This window comes from Chionomys nivalis, chromosome 20, assembly GCF_950005125.1.
Source record: "Chionomys nivalis chromosome 20, mChiNiv1.1, whole genome shotgun sequence".
NCBI lineage: Eukaryota > Metazoa > Chordata > Mammalia > Rodentia > Cricetidae > Chionomys > Chionomys nivalis.
Genome location: NC_080105.1, coordinates 55,654,218 through 55,680,171, shown reverse-complemented (window position 1 = coordinate 55,680,171; position 25,954 = coordinate 55,654,218). Strand labels below are relative to the sequence as shown.

At 50.0% G+C, this 25,954-nt stretch overlaps 1 protein-coding gene across 6 annotated transcripts in view; it reads left to right on the top strand.

Moving 5' to 3' along the window:
• Nucleotides 1-912: 912 nt before the first annotated feature.
• Nucleotides 913-25,954, top strand: part of Atp11a (ATPase phospholipid transporting 11A) — a 108,217-nt gene continuing 83,175 nt past the window's right edge. For all 6 annotated transcript variants that reach the window (XM_057752109.1, XM_057752108.1, XM_057752111.1 and 3 more), the window contains exon 1: nucleotides 913-1,215. In XM_057752109.1, coding sequence (XP_057608092.1) covers nucleotides 1,177-1,215 — 39 coding nt within the window. In that variant the 5' untranslated portion in view covers nucleotides 913-1,176. The remainder of the gene's footprint in view (nucleotides 1,216-25,954) is intronic.

Sequence of the window (25,954 nt, the reverse complement as noted above, 5' to 3'; positions counted from 1 at the left end):
TGAGGGCAAGGCAGAGGGCCATGGTGAGATGGGGTGGGGGAAATGGGAAACTGAGCTAGTGCCTTAGGGGGCCTTCCTGTTTAGTCACCTGTCACTTGTCCGTCCGTTGTCATCTGTGTCTAATCAAACTAGTAGTACCAGATCTCCCCCTACCCTCTCAGATAGGTCTTAAATGCGTTTCTAATCTCCAGTTTGGGTGCTCCTGATTGGCCACGGAAGAGCCTCAGTCCCCATCGGGTTCTACGGTTATCTGAAGCAAAAGCAAAGGATTTGGAACCAGTAAACATCAGCTAGGTTAGGGGGACCTGGAGGTAAGAAAAATTGTGCAGGCTGTGTGTACTGCTTCACACTTGGGACTGGGGGTTCTAGCGGTGCTGATTTAGCTGAAAGCTAGTACCAGGAAGACACCTGACAGGGTGCTGGACCACCAGGCAAAACCCAGAGGCCTGGGTCTGGATGGAGGACCCCATCAGCCCCAGTAGCAGGTAGAAAGTAGTCCTAAGAGCTGGATCAGGACGTGTTTGGTTGGGTCTCCAAGGAAGCAAGTCCTAAAGGGGTGGTGGTTGCTGCACCGTGCAGCCACCTGAGGATTCCATGCCTCTGTCCACAGCAAGGCGGGAGGCGTGACCCATAGGCTCAGGGACTCAGGCCCCACCGCACCCGCCATCGGCCTTGGTCTCACAGCCAGGCGGTCCTTTCTAGAACTGGAGTGAGCAAGGGAGGTAGGGAATCGGCACCCAACGAGCCACCCGAGGGCGGTAACAGCGCCCTCCCACCCGGCAGGGAGGCGGAAGCAACAGGGCGCGGCGCGCGCTGGGGAGTCGCGGCGCGCGCGCGGGGCCGGGGCGGGGGCTGCGGCGCGCGCATGCTCACACAAGGCGCCCGTGACGCGCGGGGCGCAGCGGGGCAGAGCCGGCTCCAGAGGCGCGGCGGCCGCGGGAGGAGCAGGCGCGGAGCAGCAAGCGCAGGCCGCGCCGGCCCGACGGGAGCTGTGCCGGGTGGCGGGCCGCCTCCTCCGAGCCGCCTGCGTGCGAGCCGTGTCCCTTGGCCGCCGGCGGCGGGGCATGAGCGCGGAGGGGCCGCGGCCGCCCCCCGCGCCGCCCAGGCCGTGACCGGGCGGGGGGCGGCTGCACTAGCGCCCGCAGCCGGGGGCTCGCGGAGCCCGGAGCGGCAACCATGGACTGCAGCCTACTGAGGACGCTCGTGCGCAGATACGTGAGTGGCACGCTGGGCCGGGGCTGGGATCGGGATCCTGATCGGAGGGGTTGGGGGGTCCAGGCCGGGAACGTCCGGTCAGTGCTGAGCTCCACCTGCGCTCGGCCAGGCCCACCCGGGTAGGCAGTTGCAGCCCTGTGGATCCCGGGGTTAAGGGACATCCATCCTGGGGGTTCGCGCTCAGTTGTAGCGGGGCGGGCCCGCGCGGGGGACAGGGACCGACTGGAGGATGCCTACAGGGCTCCGGGGAAGCGGGGAGCCTCTGCCGGGGAGTCAGAAGTGAAGTTTGCCATCTCCGAAAGTAGCCGGCCAGGTCCGAGTGCGCAGTTCCCGGTCCTTCTGGATGCCGTTGCGCGGGTAGTGACGGAGCGTGCCTCACCGGGGGAAATCAGGGAGGTGGCAGCCAGCCACCGGTCTGGACGGAGCAAAGGGGTGTGTACAGAAAAGAGAGAATGTGCCCCGGGACGGAGCATCTTCCCCTGCTCTCGGCACAAGGACCTATTGTCCAGCAGCTGGCGCCGGGTGGTCACAGGTTTGAGAAGCGCGTGCCGGGCGCGGGCTGGGTACGGAGGATCGACCGGAGCCGTCTCTTTCTGGCTTCTCTGAACACTTGGCCTTAGATGTGGGTTTTTCCTGAGCGGGGAATGTACTCACTGTGTTTTGTCTAGTTAATTCCCTTCCAACTTTGACCTTCCAATAAGAAAAGAATGAGACTAAGAACTGAAGTTCTCCCGCGTGGGTAGTGAAAGGCGGAGGGGTGGTCGTCTTGTTCCCTGTACAGACTTCCCCGTGGCGTGTGCCAGCTTCCCGGGGACAGAGGACACGTGTTCGTCCGAGTGGGTGCTGTCTTTTACTTCCGAACTGCCCCCACGCAGGCCTTCGGCTGTCTTAGGTTTCCTCAATGTAGGTAAAATGTCAGGTTAGCTTCTTTTTGCTGTGCTATTTCACCTTTGAAATGGCGTTTTCTCTCAAATCTAGGAGGTAGATATCCCTTAACGAGCTTTCCCACTCTTAATTATTTGATAATGCATCTGGGATGTAAGTTATGGGATGTTATTCATTTTTTATCTCATTTTTTTAAACCTCCTGCTTGCAGGTGTTCTCTTGACTCCTGTCATATGCCTGGTCACAGCTAGTCATATCTATGACTTTAAACTCGAGTCTAAGCCATGAAATTAGTTTGACTTTTCCCAGAAACAGTTATGATTTTTCTTGTAATATGGTTATCTTCCAAGATGTGAGATTATATTTTCTTTAGTAAGAGTAGAAAAAAGGAGATTGAATATTCTTATCTCATGGAACTTGCAAGTTATTCTGCAGAAATGAGCCTCTCCTGTTCCTCCTTCCTCTCCTCACACCGTCCAAATTTTTGAGATGATAAAGGCACAGCTTCCTCTGAGGCCCAAGGTTGCTAAAGATGGAGTTGTCAGTCCCCGGAAAACATTGTCGTGGGTATTTTGTCCTGGGTGAGTGCAGGCAGGTAAATGAGAGAAGTCTTGTCTAGGCGAAGCCAGTAAACACCTCAGTGCACCGTGCTGTCTGTTTGAACAGCCACACAGTCGTGAAGGGTTGCACAGCTCCTCCACCAGGAGGTAGCCAATGTCATATTGTGTACCCTAAACATTTTAAAGAGCGCATGCGGAGTTAGGTATGTGAGGTGGGGAGCGTGGATCTTTGAGAGGAAGCAGTAGAGCGAGTACCTGGGACAGGTGGCCTCTGCTGTCCTGCTTTGGGGCCTTTGTCAGAGGACAATAGCAGCTTGGTCTTGTAGTTCTTGTGCAAATTCAGTGTTGTAGTCCAGAAAAGGACTAAGAATGGGGCCTGGGTCCCAGGAGAGGCTCAGCAAGTTTACCCCTAAAACTGACTACTAGGGTCCCCTAGGACCTGGGCAGCCTTTAGTCCTGGGCTGCCAGTGAGAAGTTAGCAAGTGCTTGGATGTTGAGCAGGGTGGAGGGCTTGGTACTCTTCCAAACCTTACTTTTTTTTGAGAGAACCTCACTGTGTGCCTCTGGTTGGCCTGGATCTCACTATGTAGACCAGGCTAGTCCTGAATTCACAGACATCTGCTTGCCTCTGACTCCCCAGTACCGGAAGTAAAGGCATTGGTCACCTGGCCTAAGCCCTTTAAACTTTAAAAAAAGAGGGGGTGTTGGTTGGTTCCCCCAACCCCGCCAGGACTTTGCTGGGGCAGTAGGTGGGAAGAAATAGTGGTGGGTATGATTTTCGCAACGATAAACAAAATAATTTAAAGCAACGTGTGGAATAGCTACTGCTGGGCAGCCAGGAACAGTTTCCTAGGCCGCTCCTCACAAAGGCCTCTGGTTCATGCAGAGGGGATTTGATTTCCCCTCATATTCCTGTAGGTCAAGAGCTTCATTATGTCATGTCTGGGTGATTGGTTTATTAGGTTTTAGGACTTGCCAGAGCTTTTGTGAGCCTCTCTGCCTTCCAGAATTTGCTTTGCACGCAACACCCTTTGTCCAAGACGGAAAACCTGAGGGCTCTCCTTCCTTTTACGTTCTTTCTTTCTTGGTGATGTCTGATGATTGAATCCAGGATTTCCTGCGAGTTAGGCTAGTGCTACCCCCTAGTCATAGCCCCAGGTCTTTTTTTTACTGTCGGAGACTCCTGAAGTTGCCCAGACTGATCTGAAACATTGTATCCAGGCTGTTCTCAAGCCTGGGGTCGTCCTGCCTCAGCCTCAAGAGTAGGCGGGGTTGTAGGCATGCACCATTAAAGCTAGCCGATTTAAAATTTTCTTTTCTTTGATGTGAACGGCCTCCTTGCCTGCATGTATGTAAACACACCACGGTCATGCTTGATGCCTGCAGAGGTCAGAGGAGTTGGAGCTGACCATTAGGAGTGGGTGCTGTGAATTCAAACTTCTGGGAGAGCAGCTGGTTCTTAGCTGCTGAGCTTCCTCTCAAGTCTCCCATTTTTTATGTATTAGAAAAAGACGGGGTTGGCTCCCGAGATCTTCAAACACTTACTCTATACTTCCCCAAAAGTTTAGAAATTTGTAATCTTGTATCATCATCTACAGCTTCTTCCTCTTCCTCCTCCTCTTCTTTTTTGAGAGAGGGTTTTACTATGTAGCTCTGGCTGTCCTGGAGTCAGTACATAGACCAGGCTGGCCTCAGACCAGAGATCTGCCTGTGTCTGCCTCCTGAGTGCTGGGATTAAAGGCGTATGCCACTCTGATCGGCTTCATCATTTTTATCACCAAGTGCTTTGTAGCATGGACATTAGGATACATGATGAGCTTTCCCTTTGTCTAAGAGACTTAACTCACTGGCTCGCTGTTCCTAATCCAGCTCTGAGAATCCAGGCCTTCCTCTTCAGCCCCCAGAGTCTGTATTCCCGGACATAAAGTGAAACCACTTAACCACCAAGGCCCTTCTGGTATTTGAAATAAGTGGTTCCTTAGGCATAAACCCCAGGCTAATGGATGGTCTATCTCCAGCACGGTGGCAGCAAGCTATAGGGTGGACTTGTAAAGTTTATAATTAACACACACTTAACAAGGCAGCAGCTAGACAAACTTGTCCAGCACCTGCCTGTCTTTAGGCTTTGGTGTGTTCTGATTGGCCATTTCTGAGCAATCACCCCAGCTGTATATTTAACTTTTATGTTTCATTCCTTGCCTTGAATCTTCCCCATTGCTCTATGGAACCCTACTGAACGTCTTCTCATCAGGACAAACAAGCCTCAGATGCCTTTATTTCATGCCAGTGACTGGATTTAATAACCACGGGGAAAGAGGCTTCTTGTGTCATCACAGCCCGTTACATTTCTAGAAATAAGAGCACTGTCCTCAGTTTACAATCAGCTGAGATGGCATACCTATTAACAGGCACCATCTTACTACCCAGGAACTCGGTCTGCAGATGGGTTCCAAACTGAACATACAGATTGTTACTGGGTGCCTGCGCCCTGTGTCCGACACAAATAGGGTGGATGGAAGATTCCGATGTCTCAGACTTACAAATGTTCTTTTAACCAAGTTAAACGCAGGTAAGAGTGCTATTTATTTGCAATACAAATCGATAGAAAGCCACTTTTTACAGCACTGGAAATACAAGATTGAATAGGTACTATTTTTGCTCGACTGGGATGCTGATGGCTGTGAAACTCAGGGTCGATGTAGAGCTTTGGAGGTTAGGCATCTGTCTCCTAGAGCCTCACTCACATCTCTCTCTGCCTCCGCCTGTATCTGGGGCTGCTGGTGAGATTCTTCAGACTGTTTGCTCCTCTGAAAACAAGAACTGTCAGTAGTGCCCACTCCCCGGTGCCTGCACTGTCTAGAACACAGCCCTTGCACACAGTTCATGCTCCATAAGTAGGGCCAGTGTGGAGCCAACACCACGAGTCTGTGCTGCCCTGTTTCTCAGCGGACTGCTCCCCCTCTCCATGGGGGGTTTGAGAAGAAAACAGACAGCACATCTCCCTGTAGAGCCCACAGCCTTGCTGTTTCTGTCCTGGCCTGCCTCCCTGGTTTGGGACATTTTGATAGAGACCAGTTCTAGAGCTTGCATTCCCCATCCTCTTCCTGTTTAGATGACATCACCACCCTGTGGCACGCAGTCATGTCTTCCTCTGTCTACCCTTTATCTTAATGGCTGACCAGCTGTAGCTGACCAGACCGTCTTCCCTCCCATGTTGTCTTTGTCTTGCTCCTGGGGTGCTTTTCCCGGGGTCTTCATGACCTCATTGTGGCTCACATACTTACACTTCAGTTGGATGAAGCTTCCTGTCCTTGGGTAGCCACCTCACAATGGAGATGCAAACTGAACATAATAAGCAAGTGTTAGTCGTCGGATGTGTTCTTTTTTTGGCATCAGAGATAACAGTTAAAAGGAAAAAATAGATTTTTGGCTCCTAGTTTCAGATGAGGCAAGGTGCACTGAACAGAAAGGTAGGATTCCATGGAGGATCAAAGGGGCTTGCTTACTTCTTGGTAGGTAGCCAGGCCCCTTCCAGTGGCCCCCCCACACACCCTTTTATTAATTCATCACTATATCAATCCGTTGATTGGGCCAGAGCCCTCACAGTCCAGTTACCTTCTATGATTGACTCTAGCAGCTGGGGACCAGCTCATGAGCCTTTTGCAGGGGAATGATTTGTATCTTCACCATAATATTGGTTTGACCGGCCTTGTTGGGCAGCATCCTGAGGACCTTAGGGACCTACTGGGTCTGGACTGGGTAGTGTGTCCAGTGGAGGAAAAGGCCGGTGCAGAGGCTGTGGAGCCCTAGGCGTCGTACCTTGTTGCTTGCCTGTGCACACTTAGGATTCTTGTGGACTTTTCTTCCCCTGCTAGGATCCTGGTCTCAGCACACCCCCTCCCTGTTACTCCCTTGTCTTGGGAGGGGAACCTTCCTGAGCATTCCAGAGATCTGTGCTTAGCCCTTTGCACAACTGCTGCTCTGTGACCTCCAATGGGTGACTCTCACCATCCTTTTAACCATGGCTGGAGGAAGTGCTGCAGAACCATTCTGAAGGGAGCACCATGGTGTGACCAGGCACTGGGCCCTTAGCAAGTCTTCCAACAAGGCTTGGTCAGCACTTGACAGACTTGAAGGGAGCACCATGGTGTGACCAAGCACTAGACGCTCAGCAAGTCCTTAAGTCTTGGTTGGCACTTTGGCAAACTCTAGATTCTGTTTCCTTAGCTCTTAACAATGTCAGCTGGACCCAACTCTGACGGCTTCTGGACCTTCAAGCCAAGTTCCTCAGCTCTCAGCCTTCCTGCCTCTGATGATGTCCCTGTGCCTCATAGGTGTCTCCCCGGGGCCCCTGCTAGCCAAAACTACCAGAACTGAGCTCTTGGGGCTTTATTCCAGTTTCCTTCTGTCAGTTTATTGGACCTTGGGCCTGGGGGAGTAGCACCAGTGCCCTCCACAGAGCTGGGTGCGAGAGCAGAGCTCTGAAGGTCCCCACAAGTTTAGACTGTTGATGCCCAAGAGTGCCCTCTGTGACCCCTCGGAATGCATTTCCAAGTTCTGTGTCTTTTGCAGGAACCAGTCCTAGATCAGGTGTGGATCAGGTAATTGGCCCTGGGCTGGTTGGGTCGGCTACTCAGTGGCTGGAACAGTAGTTGAATTTCCTGCTGATATTCACACTTCTTGACTTTTCCAGAATACTGGTGGGTCCTTTTCCTTATGGCCCTTGCTGCTGTGGGGAACAGCTGTTTAGGGACTGCCTGTGCTGGCTTGGGCTGTTCTGAGCTGCCTGACCTGTCTCTTGCATGTGACCTGTCTCTCACCCACTGATAAGGATTCAGGCCTTTCTGGTTTGGGCCCCCAGGTAATGAGGGTAAAGCAGTTTGTATGCTGCTTTTCAGGTTCCTGTTGTGCTTTGTCTGATATTCTCATTCTCTCTCTCTCTCTGTGTGTGTGTGTGTGTGTGTGTGTGTGTGTGTGCCTGCGCACATGAGCATGCTTGCTCTCTCTCAGGCTTCAGTGCTGTGACTCACTGCTGAAGAGGGGAGTGGTGTGGACGTCAGTGCACAGCACTTAACCTCAGTGACCTGGGTTCCTGGTGGCCCTGGCGTGTGACCACTCTGCCTATTAGTCACTATCTCTACTGTTAGTCCCTTAGCTGTTCCTCAGCACTTTAACAGCGGAGCGAGGAGCTGTTGATGTCATGAGTAGCAGATGAATGTTTCTTCCTCTGAGCCTACGTGCTGGAATTGTTAGTGGCAGAGCCCCCACAGAAATACCCTGAGCCTTTCATCCTCCAGGAAAGAGGTAATTCAGAAAGAATTGTATTTTCAAATTCCTGTTCTGAAAACTGCAGTAACCACCTTCTAATCTTCCTGATGCTTTGCTGTAAACGGTTCCTCTGCTTCTGTATTTTAAGTTTTGTGGGTGTCAGAACCGGGTACTTCTTGGGATTATGTTGAGAGGTTCATGCACATTGGACACTGAGGTGAACCATACTTTGTGGGTGACTTAAGCTACTGGGGAGTGAGCTATCTTCCTGGAACTGAGCCATGTTGCTTTTGGGGATGAGCTCTGCTTCCAGGATGCAAGCCAGGTTGGGGGAGGGAGGTACACTTCTGGAGTGACCCATGCTGCCAGAAGATGGCATGGTGCCTGTCTTGTTTGGTATTAGTTGTGGCTCAGAGTATCCAAAGGAACATCAGCCCTTGGGGCTGGTGTCCATTGAGACCCAATCCAGGTGTTTCTTGTTTTTGAGACAGGATCTCACTAGTAGCCCTGGGTGGCCTGGAACTTACTGTGTAGACCAGGCTGGCCTTAAACTCACAGAGATCCATTACCCTCTGCTTCCCTAGTTCTGGGGTTAAAGGCGTGTGCCACCACATACAGTGCTATCCAATTAAAAAGATTTTTTTTTAAAAAAAAAAAGACAGAGTTGGCCCATGTAGCCCAGACTGGCTTTGAAATCCTTCCTCAGCCTCCTAAGGGTGCTGGTGCCACTGTGCCGGACCTGGTTTGTGTCCTGGGTGCAGAAATTTTCGGAAGAAAGGTGTTACTGGTAAGAAGCATTATGGCCTTTCAAGTCTTGACCTTGCTCACCTGGCAGTGGCTTCAAAATCGTAGCCCTCTAGCCCTCCCTGTGAGTCAGACCCTCTGTGGTTCTCAGGTGATCCAGGTGGCCATTGAAGTCACCTTATCTCCCTGGGGAGAGAGACGGAAGGGGCAGAGGCTGGTGGGGTGGAGGTGTGAAGAAGAGGCCATGGCAGAGGCAGCTGCTTCCCTGAGGGTCCAGGTCTGAGATCAGATAGCCCTGTGAAGGGCTTCCGGAGTTGCTCACCAAAGTCTGTGTGCTCATAAGGAATTGTTTTTCAGCTTGAAAAGGGAATGAAATAACTTTTATTTTCTAGTTGGAGGATAAAGAAGAGATTTTTTTTTAAAAGAGAAGATTTGTTCTGTGAAAACTGTACTTGATCAAAAAGCCAGTGGGTTAGGCATTCCACAACACCGTGAGCGCCCAGTCTGGGGGTGGTGGCACTGCCCTTGGCCTCCCAGCTCACCAGTCCCAGAGGAAGGGGAAAGGGCCCAGGTGAGATAGTCATGGTTAGATGGGTCTGGGTCCGCAGGTGTCTCTGCTAGTGGAGCAGACTCTTCTCTGCTGTCTTAGGGGCGTGCCCTCCCCTGAGGTTGGTTTCCAGACCCCAGGAGGAGGAACACTGTTCTTCACGAGAATACTGGGTTTATGTCATGGGGTGGTTACAGATGCACGGGCCTTCTAGGAGGTCGTACGCCTGCTTTGCCCAGCATAGTTAATAATCTTCCACAACATCCCTGCCATAAAAGTGCCTCAGTTTGGCAAGTAAATTAGGTGACCCTCTATTAGATGGACAGTGGACCCAGATTATTGTGCTCCCCTGTCCCCAACCTTGCCGAGAGGTGCATGTGACCTCAGGGCCATGCTGGCCATGCTGCAGATTCATGGTAGATCCTATTACCTTTTTGGAGAGGACACAAGCCTACTGCAGTCTCTTGAGTAGGCAGGTGGGGTTCAGGGTGGCCTGACCCTCATTGTCACTGCTGCCTCCTTGTATCCTTTCCCTTGATGGGACCTATCTCACTGGGAATCCTATGGTGCTGGTCACACATTGCACTTCCAAAATCACATGTGTGTAGCTTGGTGGTATATGCAAGTGTCCGAGGAACATTCTGGTTGGTATTTGGTTTATGCAACACCCCATAGAGACAGAGAGTCCTAAGACACGCAGACCCCTCCTCCTGCTGCTTGAGAGAAAAGTTCAAGGAAAACTCCAGACCAAGCCACCTAGAGCTGCAGCGGGGGTGAAGGAAGCAGCAGCTGGCTTGGGCTGAGGGCAGAGTGGAGTGTTCCCTCATGGCTGAGGTGCATGGGTGAGCCTTCCCATGTCTCAGCAGCCTTCCGTGTATCCTTTCCTCCACGTGTCCTGTACCCTGTTGTGTTTAGAGCCTGGCCAACTGCTGACGTGGCCTGACATCCATGCGCTGATCTGTGGCGACACTCTGTCCCAGCGATGGCAAGCCTCTGAAGCTGCCTCTCTCTGAAGTGCATCGGACATTATGTAAAGATGACGTGTGAGCCCTGAGGAGCCCTCACTGCCCTGGCTGCTCCATCTCTGTGCTGACCACAATAGCATCGTCCCTGTGAAGTGTCTCCTCCTCACTCAGGGAGGAAATCATGTCGGGGACTCCTGCCCCGTCCCATTCCAAACAAGGCACAAAGCCCTTCGGCCTTTGAGTGTGTGGCCTCAGATGTCTTCTGGCTGCCCGAGTCTGTCCCCTCTCTGACCAGCTAACTAAATTTGTCCTCTCTAGGTGAAGTCGGAGCAGGCAGGCTGGAGGTTTGCACGGAGACCTCAGAGGTGTTTATGTACTGGGTGACGATCTCCCTCTCAGGCTCCTGCAAGTGTCTCATCAGGTGCGGTCTGCAGCTGGGGTTTCTGAAATGGGGGTTGATGGGCATGAAGTGGGATGGCTACGTCTCCCAGTGCCAAGGATGGGTGAGCCGGGAAAGGGCTGCCTCTTGCTGAGTCTGTCAGCGTCAATGGCTCTGTTGGTACCCTGAAAGCTTACATGCAGCACTGGAGTGGATGCCATTCACCCCTCCATGAGCTGGGCCTTAACAGCCCACCTTAGCAGGAAGCATTCCTTGGGTCTGGAGGCTGCGCTATCAGCAGGGCTGGGCTTTGATGTCCCCACCTGATCAAAAGAGAGGCTAGTCCTCCCAGACTAAGACACCTACATCAAGGCTTTTTATCCGCCTAATCTTCAAGTTTGGTTAAATATGACAAGGGCTTCAGCACCTGAACTTAGGGATAAAGTTCAGCCTGAAGCAGTACATGGTTTAGGAGACTGTTTAGTGTTCAGGCCAGTGAATTTCAAAGTGGATACTTTGCTTTCTGCATTACCAAATAAATTAGAGCCCTTTCTACAAAATCTGGGAAAATGGCATAGACTAGACTTAGTGATTTGTTTTTGTTTTTAATAATGAAATAGGTGAATCTCTCACTATTACATGTGATCTGATGACTTAATCTCCATCTTCGTAGGGGTCTGGCAGTGTAGAGGGAGTTAAGGCAGTAACGTAACACCTTGTTTCGGTCCAGATGGAAAGCATCTGGCTTATTGACCAGACAGATGTTGTTAGTTACATCACAAAGTGGATTGGGCCTGCCTGCTTAGTGAGGATACAGCCATGTCCACTCGACCAGTAGAACCATGGCTCTAGTAGGTGGACTTTCTACCTCTCTCGTCTTCAGACTGGCATTTCTTTCCTGGAGAACATTTAGAATTGGTTGCGGGGAGGAGGGCAGGAAGTGAAGGAGTCTACTGGGGGCTGCACTATCTGCACAGCTATCTCTGGTAGCAGAATCATAGCACACCTGCACACCGCGGCCCTCAGGTCCTCGCCAACAGCTGTAAGCCCCCACTTAGTGTGTTTAAAGAGCCAGAGTCTCACTGTCTGTCACTTGGAGACTGTTATATCAAAACCATCTTCAGTCACGGCTCTCCTTCCAGTCAGGTGTCACCTGGACTCCGTGCTTGTGACTTCTGGAGACTTCAACCTTTGACTGAAAATGAAGCAAGAGTGTTTGCCTTTTCTTTTTCTTTATTTTTTTTTTCAAATTGAGCTTTTTATTGATTCTTTGTGGATTTCACATGATGCATCCCGGTCCCACTCATCTCCCCGTCCCTTCTCATCCACCTTCTACCCTTGCAACTCCCACATTCCCCCCACACACACCAGGGTAAAACAAGATAAAATTAAGAGAAAAGAGAAAAAGATGAAAAGAAAGAAAAGTCTGACTATGGAAGCTATCGTGGGACACAGTGAGCCACATCATCCTTTAGTCCATACATTGTGACATGGAAGTGCTCATTGGATGTGTTCTTTGCATTGAGTCATTGGTCTGATTTGATGTCTCTGGCTTTTGCTATATAATCAGTATAGGGCTCTGTTGTCCTGTGCCATGGAGGTCCTGTAACTTTGGATCTGCAGGACCGACCCCTTCACATGTTCCATAGATGGGGTGGTTGATGGGATGGACCAACTCATAGCTCTGGTTCTTGGTCTGGGTGGTTGTTGAGTTGGTCAGCCCACCAGCTTTCTTCATCCTCAACACCAGGGTGAACTCTTTGGTACGGCCCCAGCTAGCTCACCCCATGTAGTAAGCAACAAGGGGCGATAATGAGTCTCCTGTTCTTATGTCCTCGGGTTCGCTCGCCCACACTGACACCACCAGGGCCAGCTCTACTGTGTTGTCTAGTGAGGTGTAGGGACCACTTTACCTACTGTTTCAGCTGGTGAGAGGCAGGGGCAGCTCAGGAGAGTCTGTCTTAAGGAGGAATTCCACCCAGCCGAGACACCTGGAACTTACACAAGGTGTGGAGCAAGGCCAGGGCAGGAGACTGCTTTCCACAGATACCCCGCCCCACCGGAACAGGGGAGGGCCTGAGCAGGCTTGTCTCTCACCCCAGATCTGTGACCTCCTCCTTCCACGGTCCTTCCCACTGCCTGGGAGGAGGACGTGCCTTAACAGTTAAATATTCTGTGCCCAGGGAAAAGAGGATTTCCCCAGCCTATTTTCAGCAGGGGATTGAGGACAGCAGACTTCTGCTGTGAGGATTTCAGCCAGGTTTCTGTGTAGTTTTTCAAGGTCTCAGAGAGCACCTGCGCTTGAAGGTGGAAATGAAATGATAGGAGGGTCATTGATGTTGACGTCTGTGATTTGAGGTCAAGTCTCACCTGCATTTGTCACTCCAGATAAAATGCTTTGCATTTAGAATCAACATTTGTCTCTAGAAAGTATCGATTCGGTTGCTTTGGTTCAGACAAATAGGAACCGTCAAAGTAGCGCGTGTTTCCAGTAATGATGGACTCTGGTGTACATTGGGAAGTATCATGTGTATGAAGAAGGCTGCTGTGGTGGTCAGTGGTCAGAGACCTTTTAGTGGTCGTTCCTGATCACCATTTCTTGGATGTAGAATACAAATAAAGCATCATTGGGGAGTATCTGCAGGTACCTGTGTGCGTCCCACACAGAAACCTGCCTGCACAAATCAGCCTTGTTTGTTTTTTTTGTTGTTGTTGTTGTTGGCCTCTTTTGTTTGTTTGTTTTGTTTTTCCAGACAGGGTTTCTCTGTACAACAGCTCTAACTGTCCTGGAACTAGCTCTGTAGACCAGGCTGGCCTTGAACTCTCAGAGATCCACCTGCTTCTGACTCCCTGAGTGCTGGGATTAAAGGCGCACACCACCACCACCACCGCCAGACCAGTCTTGATATTTGATACTCCTCCCATGGTCGTTGAGTGTGTGATGTGTGCACTACACATTCGGTAAAGCAAACTGGAGACTGGATACCATGCAGATAATAACTGAGTGAACACGGTGTTCTGGTGTTAGAGGATGGGAAGTGAGGTGACCAGAATTGTGTCCTAAAGAGGTCTGGGCCCGTGGCCTTGCAGCCTGTGGACCATCAGACAGAGGAAGCCTGAGACTCGGAGACTAAGTGCGTAGCGTGGAGCGGGGTAGACACAAGAAGGAGCCCTGACTTGTCTGCCTTGGAGTTTTATGTCTTAAAATGGGTAATAGTGTGCTGCATATTGAGGAAGGTTTGCTTGTCTGTATTCTTTTTTTTATTTATTTATTTTTTTTCGAGACAGGGTTTCTCTGTGGCTTTGGAGCCTGTCCTGGAACTAGCTCTTGTAGACCAGGCTGGTCTCGAACTCACAGAGATCCGCCTGCCTCTGCCTCCCGAGTGCTGGGATTAAAGGCCTGTGCCACCACTGCCCGGCGCTTGTCTGTATTCTTAAAGCCGAAATCTGGCTTTGTAGCCCAGGTTGTCTTCAAATGCAGGGTTCAGTTCCCCATGTGCTGGAATTACCAGGGTACACTGCCATGCCCAGGTTTTTATACAAGCTTTAATTCTATCTTGAAATAATATGGCTAAAGAAATAAAATTACATAATAGAAAAAATCAGAATAATTTAAAAAATTGGATCATTGTTAACATTTTAGATGACACAGTGTGTGTGTGTGTTTGGGGCACCGCATGACATTTTAGTGTGACCGACATGTCTACACATACCTTTTCTTTATGTTGCAATGGAGCAGCATCTATACTAACTCTGCTGGTTATTTTGAAATATTTCCCTGACTGTTGTCAATTCCTGTGTTTCCTGTCCCTCGCCTCTGTGTCTTTCCCTGTACTGTCCTCAAACTCTCCCCGGTTCAGACACTGTTCTGTTCTCTTTCTTTGAGATCAGTTTCAGATGTCACATAAAAGTGTTAACACACAGTGCTTGTGCTTTTGTGCCTGGCCTAGTTCAGCAAGGGAGTGGTTTTTCTTCTAGGTACGTGCATGTATGTGTGTAAACACCTAGACACTTGTGCCTGTGTCTAAGTGCAGGTGTGTGCAATACCACACATGTGTAGGTCAGAGGATGACTTTTGGTAGTCCTCCCTCTGTGTTGGTCCTAGGGATCAAACTTGGATCGGCAGGCTTGGTAGCATGAGCCCTCACCTGATAAGCCATCTTGTTTCCCCAAAGGGATGAGTTTTAATAGCCTATTGACATGTTGATTTATTGATTATGAGCAATTTTATTGTAGTAAAATGGTACCCATGATACTAAATTTACATTTAACTGCAGTTCCCATGGTATCAGACAGCACTGTTTTGCTACCATTAACACAGCCCATTCCCAGAACTTATTTCAAATGAAGCTGATTTGTGGGCAGTTTTAAATATGAAATTTATTCTACATTTGATATTGTATACCTTGATTTTAAGGAAATACTTTTTTTCTTTTTAATCTATAAAAACTAAAAAGGTAACTAGGCATACTGGCAGAGGCAAGTGGATCTCTGTCAGTTCAATACCAGTATGATGTACATATTTTTAGTTCTATGCCAGTCAGAGTTACGCAGTGAGATGAGATCCTGTGTTGAAGAAACAAGACAAACCCAAACAAACAAAACCAAAAGAGAACCAACATGATGACTGAAACTTGAGCACCAATTAAATTTTCATGGAGGATGTAGCAGGGTAGGGTTTCCCTTTTAAGTGATTGGCAGTTCTGAGCCAGGCAGGGTAAGAGTGCACCAGGCCTCATCCACAGCTTGATGTCTGCTTAGGCTGACGGCAGTGCGTGGAGACTGCGGGAAAGGGAGGTCTGCTAACCCGGGCTGCTCAGGAGCAGGGGTGGCTGTGCCTGGGTGCTACAGTGTTAGGTCTAGGTACACTGTGCAGTCAGAGCCATGGCATTCTGTGTGATAATCCTTCAAAGTCTCTTTTGGCTTGAAGACATTTTGATACAAAGAAACAGTAAGAAATGGATTGATTACATTGCATTTTTTTAGTAAAATTGTTGGTTCTGTGAGAACAATGTCAGACTGCTTAGAGATTTTTGTTTTGTTTTGTTCCTGTCTCTGCAATTGAATTTTTTTTCTTTATTTCATAACTTTGTTGCTTTTTAAAGGAAGGTATATAAAGAGTTCTAAGTCTTCTTGTTCCAGTAAGGTTCTGTGTGTGTGTGTGTGTGTGTGTGTGTGTGTGTGTGTGTGTGTGTGTGTGTAAGAAAGAAACTTAATTGTAACATTAATTAATTGAAAAATCGGGCTAGCTGCCATGTTACTTCTGTGGGTTAGGGTTCTCCCATATAGTCCCAAAGTGAGTTGAGTCTGATGGGCACTTTCCATAGTAGCCAAGGAGACACTGTCACCCAGCCCATCCAGCTGGGGGCTTTCTCACTGTGGGCCAGCTGGTCTGTGACTGGCTTTACTTAGTGAGTAGCCGCTGCCTATGTGCTGAATGCCTCAAGGCCTGAGTCTGTGTAGAGAACTCAGCAGCACTTGTGTCTGATTTCATTTCATGTCAAGAGGTGGGGACGAAGAAGAGAAAGAATTTCGCCTGCATGTCCCTGTAAAGTAGCAGAGGCTGGACTTTCAGCTCCAGGGTGCCAGGACCAAGTGTCTATTATGGATCCAGTTTAAGAAGGAAGGTAAAACAGGAAGCAGGACAGGGCAATGGGAGCACATGGACACCACCAGCCCTGTGGGGAGCAAGCCCTCTCAGGCCCAGGTCTGTGTGCCTTTCCCCTTCTGACTCCTTCCCAAGATGGGGCTGTCCTCAAAGATGCACCTGGGGTTCTGTGTGCTGTCCTGCCCCACTGGAGTTTATCAGTGAAACTGGCTGGTCACAGGGTATTGACTGTGGCCACTGTGGTGCCCAGCCCTCCTGCCTGCCAGTCCCCACAGTTCCCTAGAACTAAGATCAGGGGTACATAGAGGTCTGGATGAGTCCACTCACATAGCTCACTGCAGCCCCTTGGCAAAATGGGGTGCAAGATAGAGTGGGCAGCTGTGATTGACCTCTGTAGTACTTTCTGTGGTTTTATTTGGAGACATGCTGGAGACCATGTCCTCTAAGCAGCACCTACAGGCCCTGAAGACCCTTCTGGAAAGACACTTACTTGCTCAGCAAGAGCACACGGTCCTGACAGACTAGATATGAATGAACATCAGAGCAGGTGTCTACTCCTGTATGACTGGTGGAGCCCCTCTCTGTCAAGTGTAATTCCTGTGCACGTGTGCTTTTTAACTCCAGTCTGGTGCAGGCACCTGCCCTTTCCTGCCCATCTTACCCCCACCCCAAACACACACCTGATAACACACAGTAGTCACCCCAGATCTTCTTGGTGCAAAATTAGCTTTTTCCAACAGGGTGTAACGATCTTGGATGAGGCAGGCACAGCCACTCCCTAGAAAATAAGCACCTGGAATTTTCCTGTCTCCTCTCTGCCCGTGGGAGCTTTGCATCATGTGCAAGGACTTCGTATCATCTCATTGCTGTAATTTTAGCAATCAGGAAGGAACCAGAGGGAAGAGAAAGGGCTTAGGGGGTGCGGCTAAGCCTTTCATGGTCAGCATCATTGGGAGAAGCCCCAGCAGGAGGGGCAGGCAGGACCTTGAGTGGTAGCCTTTTCCAGCCTACAGTTCAACTACCGTGAGGTCACAGGAAGCCATGGCTCCTCCTACACCTTCAGTTTACAAACCACGGTGAAGGAGGTTGTGTCCAGTTGGCCATGGCAGCAGTGGTGGGGAGAGGGCCAGTTCTGGATAGGTATTGCTAATGATTATTTGTGTGTGTGTGTGTTTGTATATATATGCATAGATAATATACACATATATATAACATAATTCTTTTTTAAGTCTTTGGGGATTTCACATCGTGCACCCCAGTCCTCCTCATCTTCCAGTCCCTCCATATTCACCCCTCATCCCTGCACCATCCCCCCAAAAAGAACCCTCTCCAAATAATTAAAAGCAAAACAAACAAAAAAACTACCTAGCTCCTCTCTCCAACACCTCTTCATTGGTTCTAGTAACATTGGGAGCCACAGTGTGTCACGTAGTACACCCTTTTGTTCAATAATCCCCGCCCACAAATGTGCATTGCAATGAAGACCTCTGACCTCTAGCACACCATCACCACTGGACCCTCACTGAAACTCCTCTCGGATAGCCTGCTGTTGCTCTGAGTCATGGGGATCCTGTTACAATGATCCTAAACACATGAGCAGATAGGTCATGGCCAAATGTTGTCCTTCTGTGTTGTGACTCTCTTCAGGGCTCCAAGGCCTTGGTAACACGACCAGAGAAGTCTCCAGGGATGTTCAGGTGGAGTCATACATGTCACCTGGGGCCAGGGAGAGTTACTGTGTACCTGACCCGTGGGTCTAAGGCTTTCATGGCAGAGGTCAGAGTGGTCACGGGGTCTTCTCCCCCCCCCCCAAAGCCACTTAAAGCTTTGTTGGAATTTAGACTTAGCGCTCAGTACAATATTATAAACATGGTTTGAAGTAATCAGGAAAATTGTTTCATGTCATTGTTTTGTTAAGAATAAAAACTCAGGAAGAGGAAGACATGGATCCAGGGCCACCTTCCTGGCTTTGATGGGGGCATCTTTGTACTCAGCTTGCAAACGAAGTAGCAACCCTAGTTTCCTGGACAGGTCTTCAGGACAAGAGACTGCCATGCCACCGAGTGAAGCCAGCTCTGTCTGATAAGAAGAGGTTGACAGAGGTCCCTCCCTCTCTCCTCTGCAACTGTGTGGAACCAGAGGAGCTGCCACTCACTCTTTGGAGCTAGAGTAGTACTCTAAGCCAGAGGATGCTTAGCTGGTGCAAGTTAGGGGGCTCGCACCCCAGACTGCCATTGGAGGCGCAAGCCCCTATTAATGGTTCTAGAACCTTTGCAGAATAGGCACTACTGGCTTGGTCCAGTGTACCTGAATGCTTCCTTGAAACCTGATTAGTGCAGGAGTCTTCATCCCACTCCAGGTGCAGTGACCACCAGCACTGGGGCTGTCCATACCCTGTCTATGGCCATTTATACACTGCCTGGTGACAGACTGTGTCTCCTGCTGCCTGAAGCCCCCTAGGGCACCTCAAAGGTAAAGGTGTGCTCAGCACCGAGGACCACAGGTGTGTGGTGAATTCTCCGCTGTACAAACTTGGAACCCATAGAGTAGCAGCCTAGACGTGAGACTAAGGAAGCACACCAGCCCTCCTGTGCCCACTGGGAAAAGGGCACAGGTGAAGTCCCTACCTCTGGAGACCATGCAGGACACAGGGGCCTCCTCATTGCTGCTGATGGACTGTGGTGGCTGGAGTCTGAGGCCTACGGGGAGAGGTTTGCTCGCAGTTCTGCAGTTAGGAGGATGGACATGAGATAAAGGGACCAGGAGATACACAAGAGCTCCTTTCCTCCTCACGGCTGTGGAAGTGAGGGGCTCCCTCTACACTTAGATAAGCTAGGGGCTTTCTCTGTCTGCTGGGAGAGGTTGTGGGCTCTTGTCTGTCTGCAGTGAAGGGGCTGGGAGTCTTGTCAGAGAAAGGCTGGAGACACTCATCTCCAGGAAGGAGGCAGGCCCTGCCGGGAGTGGGGGGGAGCCCCAATAGTAAGTAACTTTAGAGCTCTTGCAGGCAAATTCCCGGGTCCACCCAGCAAATGAGCACAAGCTGTCATTAGCCTGGCCCCTAGCCACAGCTCTTACCCTCTGTCTGTCCTGTTTGTGTGTCCCTAACAACCCATGAGCGTCATGGTGCAAGGACTGCAGGGAACAGAAAACTCACCCCCTAGCTTTGCAGACTGGGAGTAGCATGCATTTTCTTGGGTGATTTGAGAGGCCAAGAGGAGCAGAGAATCGGGGAAGGTTCAGTGCTCACAGTTGATGCTAATCAGATGCAGAAGAGCAAGCTCAGCTGAGAGCCTCTGGAACTCAGTTCTCCAGGAACTCAGAAACGTCAGGAACATGAGCTTTTTGCTGAATGTCCAGGTTTAGAACTCCTTTACGAGGTGTCAGTCCCATGCAGTCCCCCAGTTCGGTGTGGCTGAGCCTGACTGTCCTGGTGAGAAGCTGCTGCTCCATTTTTGGCAAGCTTGATTGCACTTTGTTTAGCAGCTCCCGAGCATCCTCTCAGGGGCAAGTGTTGTGCCAGGCACCAGGAATATTGACAACAAAACAGAAGAGTCGGTTCTTCCTGCTGGAATTTAAAGTCTAGTGAGGGAGTCACAGAGTTGCCTTAAATAACTGATGAGCAACAGGCCCCTGTCACTGCATGTGGCATACTGGGGTACCCAGAGGTGAGGGCCTCCAGTATTATGCTTGTCTTGTATGTTGGAGATGCTAGGAGGCTTCCTTTCTCTCTCCAGGAGGCCTTAGGGCCACTGGCCTGGGAGACAGTCCCATGACTTGAGCTTGCCCTTATCTGCCTCTGGTCTGCAACCAGGGCACCCTGGCAGGTCAGATTCAGGGCTTAAGTAACCAGGGGGATGGGACCTGTGGTTAAAGGGCGTGCCTGCAGTCCTCACATTCCTTGCGGGAAGGAGTCCTTATTCTGCAGCCAGGGCTCTCCAGCTTGGTGAAGGTCATAAGAGTCCTTTCCTCTCTTCTGAAAGGATACTGAGGCCTGGTGCCTACTTCTGTCAGGGTGCAACCACAGGCCAGGTATGAGGAATGTGGTAGACCCAAACCAAAAAGCCTGTTTGCAGAGCAGTTGACTGACTCTTCAGAGAAGAGGTGTGACTGCTAGGGACAGTACAGAGGGCTGGGCTGCGCGTCCCTCTGAGTCGTGTTGTCACTGGCCTCTGTGGTCCTTCCATCCTTCTCTCCCTCGTTGCAGTGGTTGTTTGGGTGAGGATTTAGTAAATGCACAAACACAGGCAAATGAGGAGTGGATATGCACTGCATTTCTGCCCCTTGTCTGTCTTCAGTCAGCTGCTCTTGGGTGGCCCATGCTGGCAGCATTTTGCATACTCTGTCCTCTGCTTAGGTTGATCCAGGATAGGGGTCCAGGGATCATCATGACTCAGACACTTGTTAGTACAGCATACCTGCTGAACAGCCCTTCTAATCTCTGTTCGCACACTGTTTCTGTGATCCTTCTCTGAGGCCTTGTCCCTCTCCTTGTGGTCTCCCCAGGTTTCTTCCTGCTTGTGGAAGGTACCCAGGTCCAGCTCCTCCTTCTGCATTGCCCCAGAGTGGCTAGGATGTCCACATGTGAGCAGTGTCAGAAGGGGCCATATTAGTGCTCTACTATTTTTAGTGGCCCTGCTATCTTTAGCTGAAGTTCCCCAACAAGGCCAGCAACTGCCGCGTCTCATAAAAAGTCTAAGAGAAGGCAGTTCTGGCCTTGGTCCTTCTAGAGGTAGCAGGGAAGACAAGGGCTCTGTTGGAGGTTCTTGTGCATGGTTCCCTTGGCCAGTGATGACTAAATATGGTTGGAAGCAGATTTTGGGAACTGACCATTTTTAAATAACTCCTAATAATGATTTTGTAACAAAATAAACATCAGTATATGCTTTCATAATAGCCACGGTTTAGTGCTAGTTCAGAGATTGGAGGTCCTGAGGCTGTTTCTCTGTGGGACACTTTAGTGGCAGTAATCATAAATCATAGGTCCTGCAGGTCCTTGGCCAGCTGCCCTAGGGTGGAGGACATTATGCAGCAAGTGACAGGTGCAGCTCGTAAGAGCCAATCTGGGAACATCTCTGCTCCCCAGACTCTTGACTCAAAGAAAGTTCCTGTGCTTGCCTGGGTCTGTGTGACTCCCCAAAGCCTCTTGGAGCAAAGGTAGATCAGAGATGAGGACAGCAAATTCTTGCCCAGCAGCGGGTTACTAGCACCGACTATGTAGTGATTTGGGCACATCCAGTGTGATACTGATGACAGATTCAGGAATGATAAAACCCCCCAGTTTCTGGCAGTGCTGTAAGGAGATCGGGCACTGCACCCTTTCCAGAGCAACAGGCTGGACTGCCACCAGAGCCTACACGAGTTGGGGTGATGGGATCATTGAGAGGCATGTATGGTGAATGATAGAGGGACATGGAGGGAAGGTAGTGTCTCATAGAGATGTGTTTACAGGGGACCGTTGCACAGGTGGGTTACAGTAGGCTGTAGAGCTGGCTGGCTGAGATGCAGAGGTATGCGGTAGTCAAGGGTTAAGCAGGTGGCTTGTTTAGAATCTTAGGTTGTCCATGGTGGTGTGGAGTCTTCTCAGGCTCCTATCAGGGAATGGCTGTCTGCTCTACTGGGTAGAGCCGGGTGTAGTGTAGTCTGTAATAGACCTTTAAACACTTAGAGATCTTTCAGATTATGTGTCTGTGTAAATTTGTCAGGCGAAAGTTAATAAGTATCCTTCCCCTGTTGGCAACATTGGGCTCTTTACTGTGATTAACCTTACTGTGATTAGCCTTGGTGTCACATACACGACCTGGGGCCTTTGTGCAGTACCAGGTTCAGCTGGTTTCTTTGGGAAGTCGAGTGGTATTAGGTTGATGAGACAGGGGCCCCTGTTGGGGGAGGCTGTGGAGGACTCTAGATCTGAGGCCTCTGTGGTCACATAAGTCAGCCTGATGGCCTTGGAGCATCAGCAGTCTGTGTGCATGTGGTCCTGCATGTTGATCATGAGCAGCAGCAGCAGCAGTCTGTGTGCATCTGGTCCTGCATGTTGATCGTGAGCAGCAGCAGCATTCTGTGTGCATATGGCCCTGCATGGTGATCATGAGCAGCAGCAGTCTGTGTGCATCTGGTCCTGCATGTTGATTGTGAGCAGCAGCAGCAGAGTCTGTGTGCATCTGGTACTGCATGTTGATCGTGAGCAGCAGCAGATTGTGTGCATCTGGTCCTGCATGTTGATCGTGAGCATCAGCAGATTGTGTGCATCTGGTCCTGCATGTTGATCACCATCTGGGACAGCCTCTCTTGGAGGAGAGAGAGGAGAGAGACCATCACTTGTGCTCATGACTGTCCCACGAGACTCACTGCATCTTTTGGGGTAATCCTAGGAGCAGGCACTAATGCAGGTGTAGGTAAAGGTTGAGGGAGATGGGCCTGTCTGGGAAGCAGCAGAGGGGCTGCACTGGGGCCAATATGGAAGGAAATGGGAACTTCTAGAGTTAGGAAGAAGAGATACAAGGCCTGGCCCTCTGCCCTGTGCGAGGCAGCAGCCATGGTGACCTTATGTCAGGATAGTTATAGCTGAGGTGTAAGGTCTGTGGTTAGGGTGGGTCTGAAGCCTCAGAGTTGTACCTGGTGTACGTGGTGGTAATTACCTCCAAACTGCCTTTCATGTAAGGAGTTGGTAATTTATTTTTTTTATTTATTTTTATTTATTTATTTATTTTTTTGTGAGGCCCCGCTTTCACGGTCTGTATTCGTACTGAAAATCAAGATCAAACGAGCTTTTGCCCTTCTGCTCCACGGGAGGTTTCTGTCCTCCCTGAGCTCGCCTTGGAGTTGGTAATTTTTGAGGGTTGGGGTGAGCTGGATCTGAGAAGTCGTGCATTTAAAACATTTTGAATTAACAGATTCTGATTATTACAGCAAGGGATGAAAAATTCTACTCAAAAACAGAAGAATAAACACAAGCTTAAAGCTGTGGTGTGCTCCTGTGATGTCTGGAGGCCAGAGCCTACCATCCTCCCTTGGCCTCTCTATCTCCAGTCCACAGGAAGCTGCAGTTCCAAGCGCACCTGTGCGTTTGACTTAGGTGGGAGGTGTTGAATTGCAGAGCTACGTTAGAGCTCTTCTGTTTTAAATTTGGAGCAGTAGACACACAGTGTTTACAGCCTGTCCATATCAAAACTTACTTATACCCTTTCCATGTTTTCTTCTGGAAATATGTTACATTGTTAAACTCACACATGGTACACAGTTTAAGAACTGTTGTTGATTCGAGCACAGTTAGGCATGTAGTCAGCAATGTCCCCACCGGCTATTTCTTGAGTACTTGGTTTCTGTCTGGTGGTCTCTGGGAAGGTGGAACATTAGGAGGTGTAACCTGCTGGGTGGAAGTAAGCCAGCAGGAGTGGGCCTTTGGAGGTCTTAGCCTGCCCTTGGTTTTGGCCTTGGTCCCTCTGTCCAGAGCAGCCTCTGCTGAGTATGTTCACTGTCAGAGACTGGGCACCCTCCTGCCCTTCCCCACTTGTGATGGCTGATAACCCTACAGAAGTGGCGAGCCTAGGTCAGTATTTCCTCCCTTGGTTGATTTTGTCAGATATTGGGGTTATGGTGATGAAGTGACTGATGGAGAATATCTGTGTCAGAAAGATGGGGTTCTTCCTGTGACCAGACTCAACCCCGCAGTGCCTGGACCTTTGGGACTGGCTTGTGGAAGGAGTTCCTAATAATTTGGAGCTGAAAGCTGGAAACGCTAGGATGCTGAACATGTAGCTTACTGGATGATGGGAGTTTGAAAGATCAGAATGATGGCAGAAATGCAGACAGTGATGGTCAAGCTCATGAGGCTTCAGATGGGAAGGAGGATTCTTTTGGGTGACTTGGACCAGCAGGTCATTCTTCAGTGTCAGGTTCCTGGGAGTGGGAGGAAGACCAGGAGATGAAAAGATAAAGGACACAGGAAACTTTGGGATCAGGGAATCTTGGACAAGCGGATGGCTCATGCCAAGCAAGTTTGTAGGAAGCACAGCACTTTACAGTTTGCGAGGGACAGGGGGAAGTGGGACAGGGAAGGGTGGGAGAGCAGATGTGAGGCTGCTGAATCCATCTGACAGTGGGATGACGTCACCAGGAAGCTAGTCACGCATGTTGCGCAAAGGAAACGCAGGTTATCTCAAGTGCACCACAGGTGAAGCTTACAGCAGCCTTAGGACTGGGGGCCGGGGGAGTCAAGATTTTAGGATTTAAAGCTGAAGCTCCCCCAAGGCCATTATTGGCCTTGCATGTTCCTGGTTTCAGGCGAGGAGCTAAGTTCCTTCCCCATACATCAGGGCCTCAGAGAAAGACTTGGATCAGCCTGGCTCCCTGCAGATGGTCGGGGATTGTCCTAGAGGCCATTCGTGCTTCATTCTGGCAGAGCTTACCTCTGCTCTGCCCATGTCCTGAGGGTTTTTGGTGAGGTTGAGTTCAAAAGTAATGAACTAACCCATTTGATGACAGCACAGTCATCAGGCTGTGGCGTGTTATCACCAGCTCCATTTAGTCAGATTCGCAGTGAAATCGTGAGAGGGAAGCAATGTGGAAAGATCTGGAAGATGTGCAGTTTGACTAGCAAGAACACGTTGATGTTGTGGGACGAGTGAGCATGGACAACATGACTGTAGTTGCTCAGACCAGCGCCTTGAGCAAGACACCAGGCACTCTGTATGGAGACCCCACCCATCCAAGGCCCCAGTGGGCGAATGTGCAAGCGCACCTGAAGTATTTCTCTTTTTAAAAGGAGACTGTTGGGGTCCTCTGCTGGAAAAGGACTACCTGCGTGCTCTCCTGGTTCAACCCCACAGATGCTCTACTGCGATCATGCAGAAGAGCACAGCTTTGCCCACGAGGTGCTGGATGTTTAGGCATGGAGGACTCAGGGTTACCAGGTGACAGAGGCTTATAGCAAGACTTTTAAGGCGAGCCTGGCTGCCAGACAGTGCGAATGGGGTTGTGTTCATACGAGACGATAAACATTTTTCATGACCTAAGTTATTTTTGTCAAGTGTTGTGGTTGCTGCAACCTAGCAGTAAGAGGTTTAGAGCATAAATGTTCATACATCTCCATGTCTCTCCCTCCATGCACATCTGAGGCCACTGCCCAGTGGGCCCAGTCCTCACTTAGGGCTAGTTGTCATGGTAGCACTGGTTATAGATGCCTGTCTTCCAGAAACAGGACTCACATGATAAGAATTTATGTTTTGTTAAGTAAGTATCTGTATGTGTGTGTGTTTGTGTGTGTGTGCGCGCGTGCGCACGTGCATGTGTGCATCCAAAATCTGCCTACTTTGCCCTTAATTAGAACATCTCTGAAAGCCAGGCAGTGGTGGCACATGCCTTTAATCCCAGCACTCGGGAGGCAGAGGCAGGCTGATCTCTGTGAGTTCAAGACCAGCCTGGTCTATAAGAGCTAGTTTTCAGGGCAGGCTCCAAAACTACAGAGAAACTTTGTCTTGAAAAAACCAAAAAAAGAAAAAAAAATCTCTGAAGCCACCATGGGACTTCATGGAGCATCCTCCTGAGGTAGCAACCTGGATCGCTAAACGCTCTGAGCAGGCCTCAGCTCTAAATACAGCATTAAGGAGTATGAGGCACAGTTGCTAAACGCTCTGAGCAGGTCTCAGCTCTAAATACAGCGTCAAGGAGTATGAGGCACAGTTGCTTCATGGCTTGGAGAACCCAGCTGATGACGGGAAAAGAATTCTAATTAGAAACAAGGGCTGCCTCTTTCCAGGAATGACTTGAAGTTGCTTATGTAAT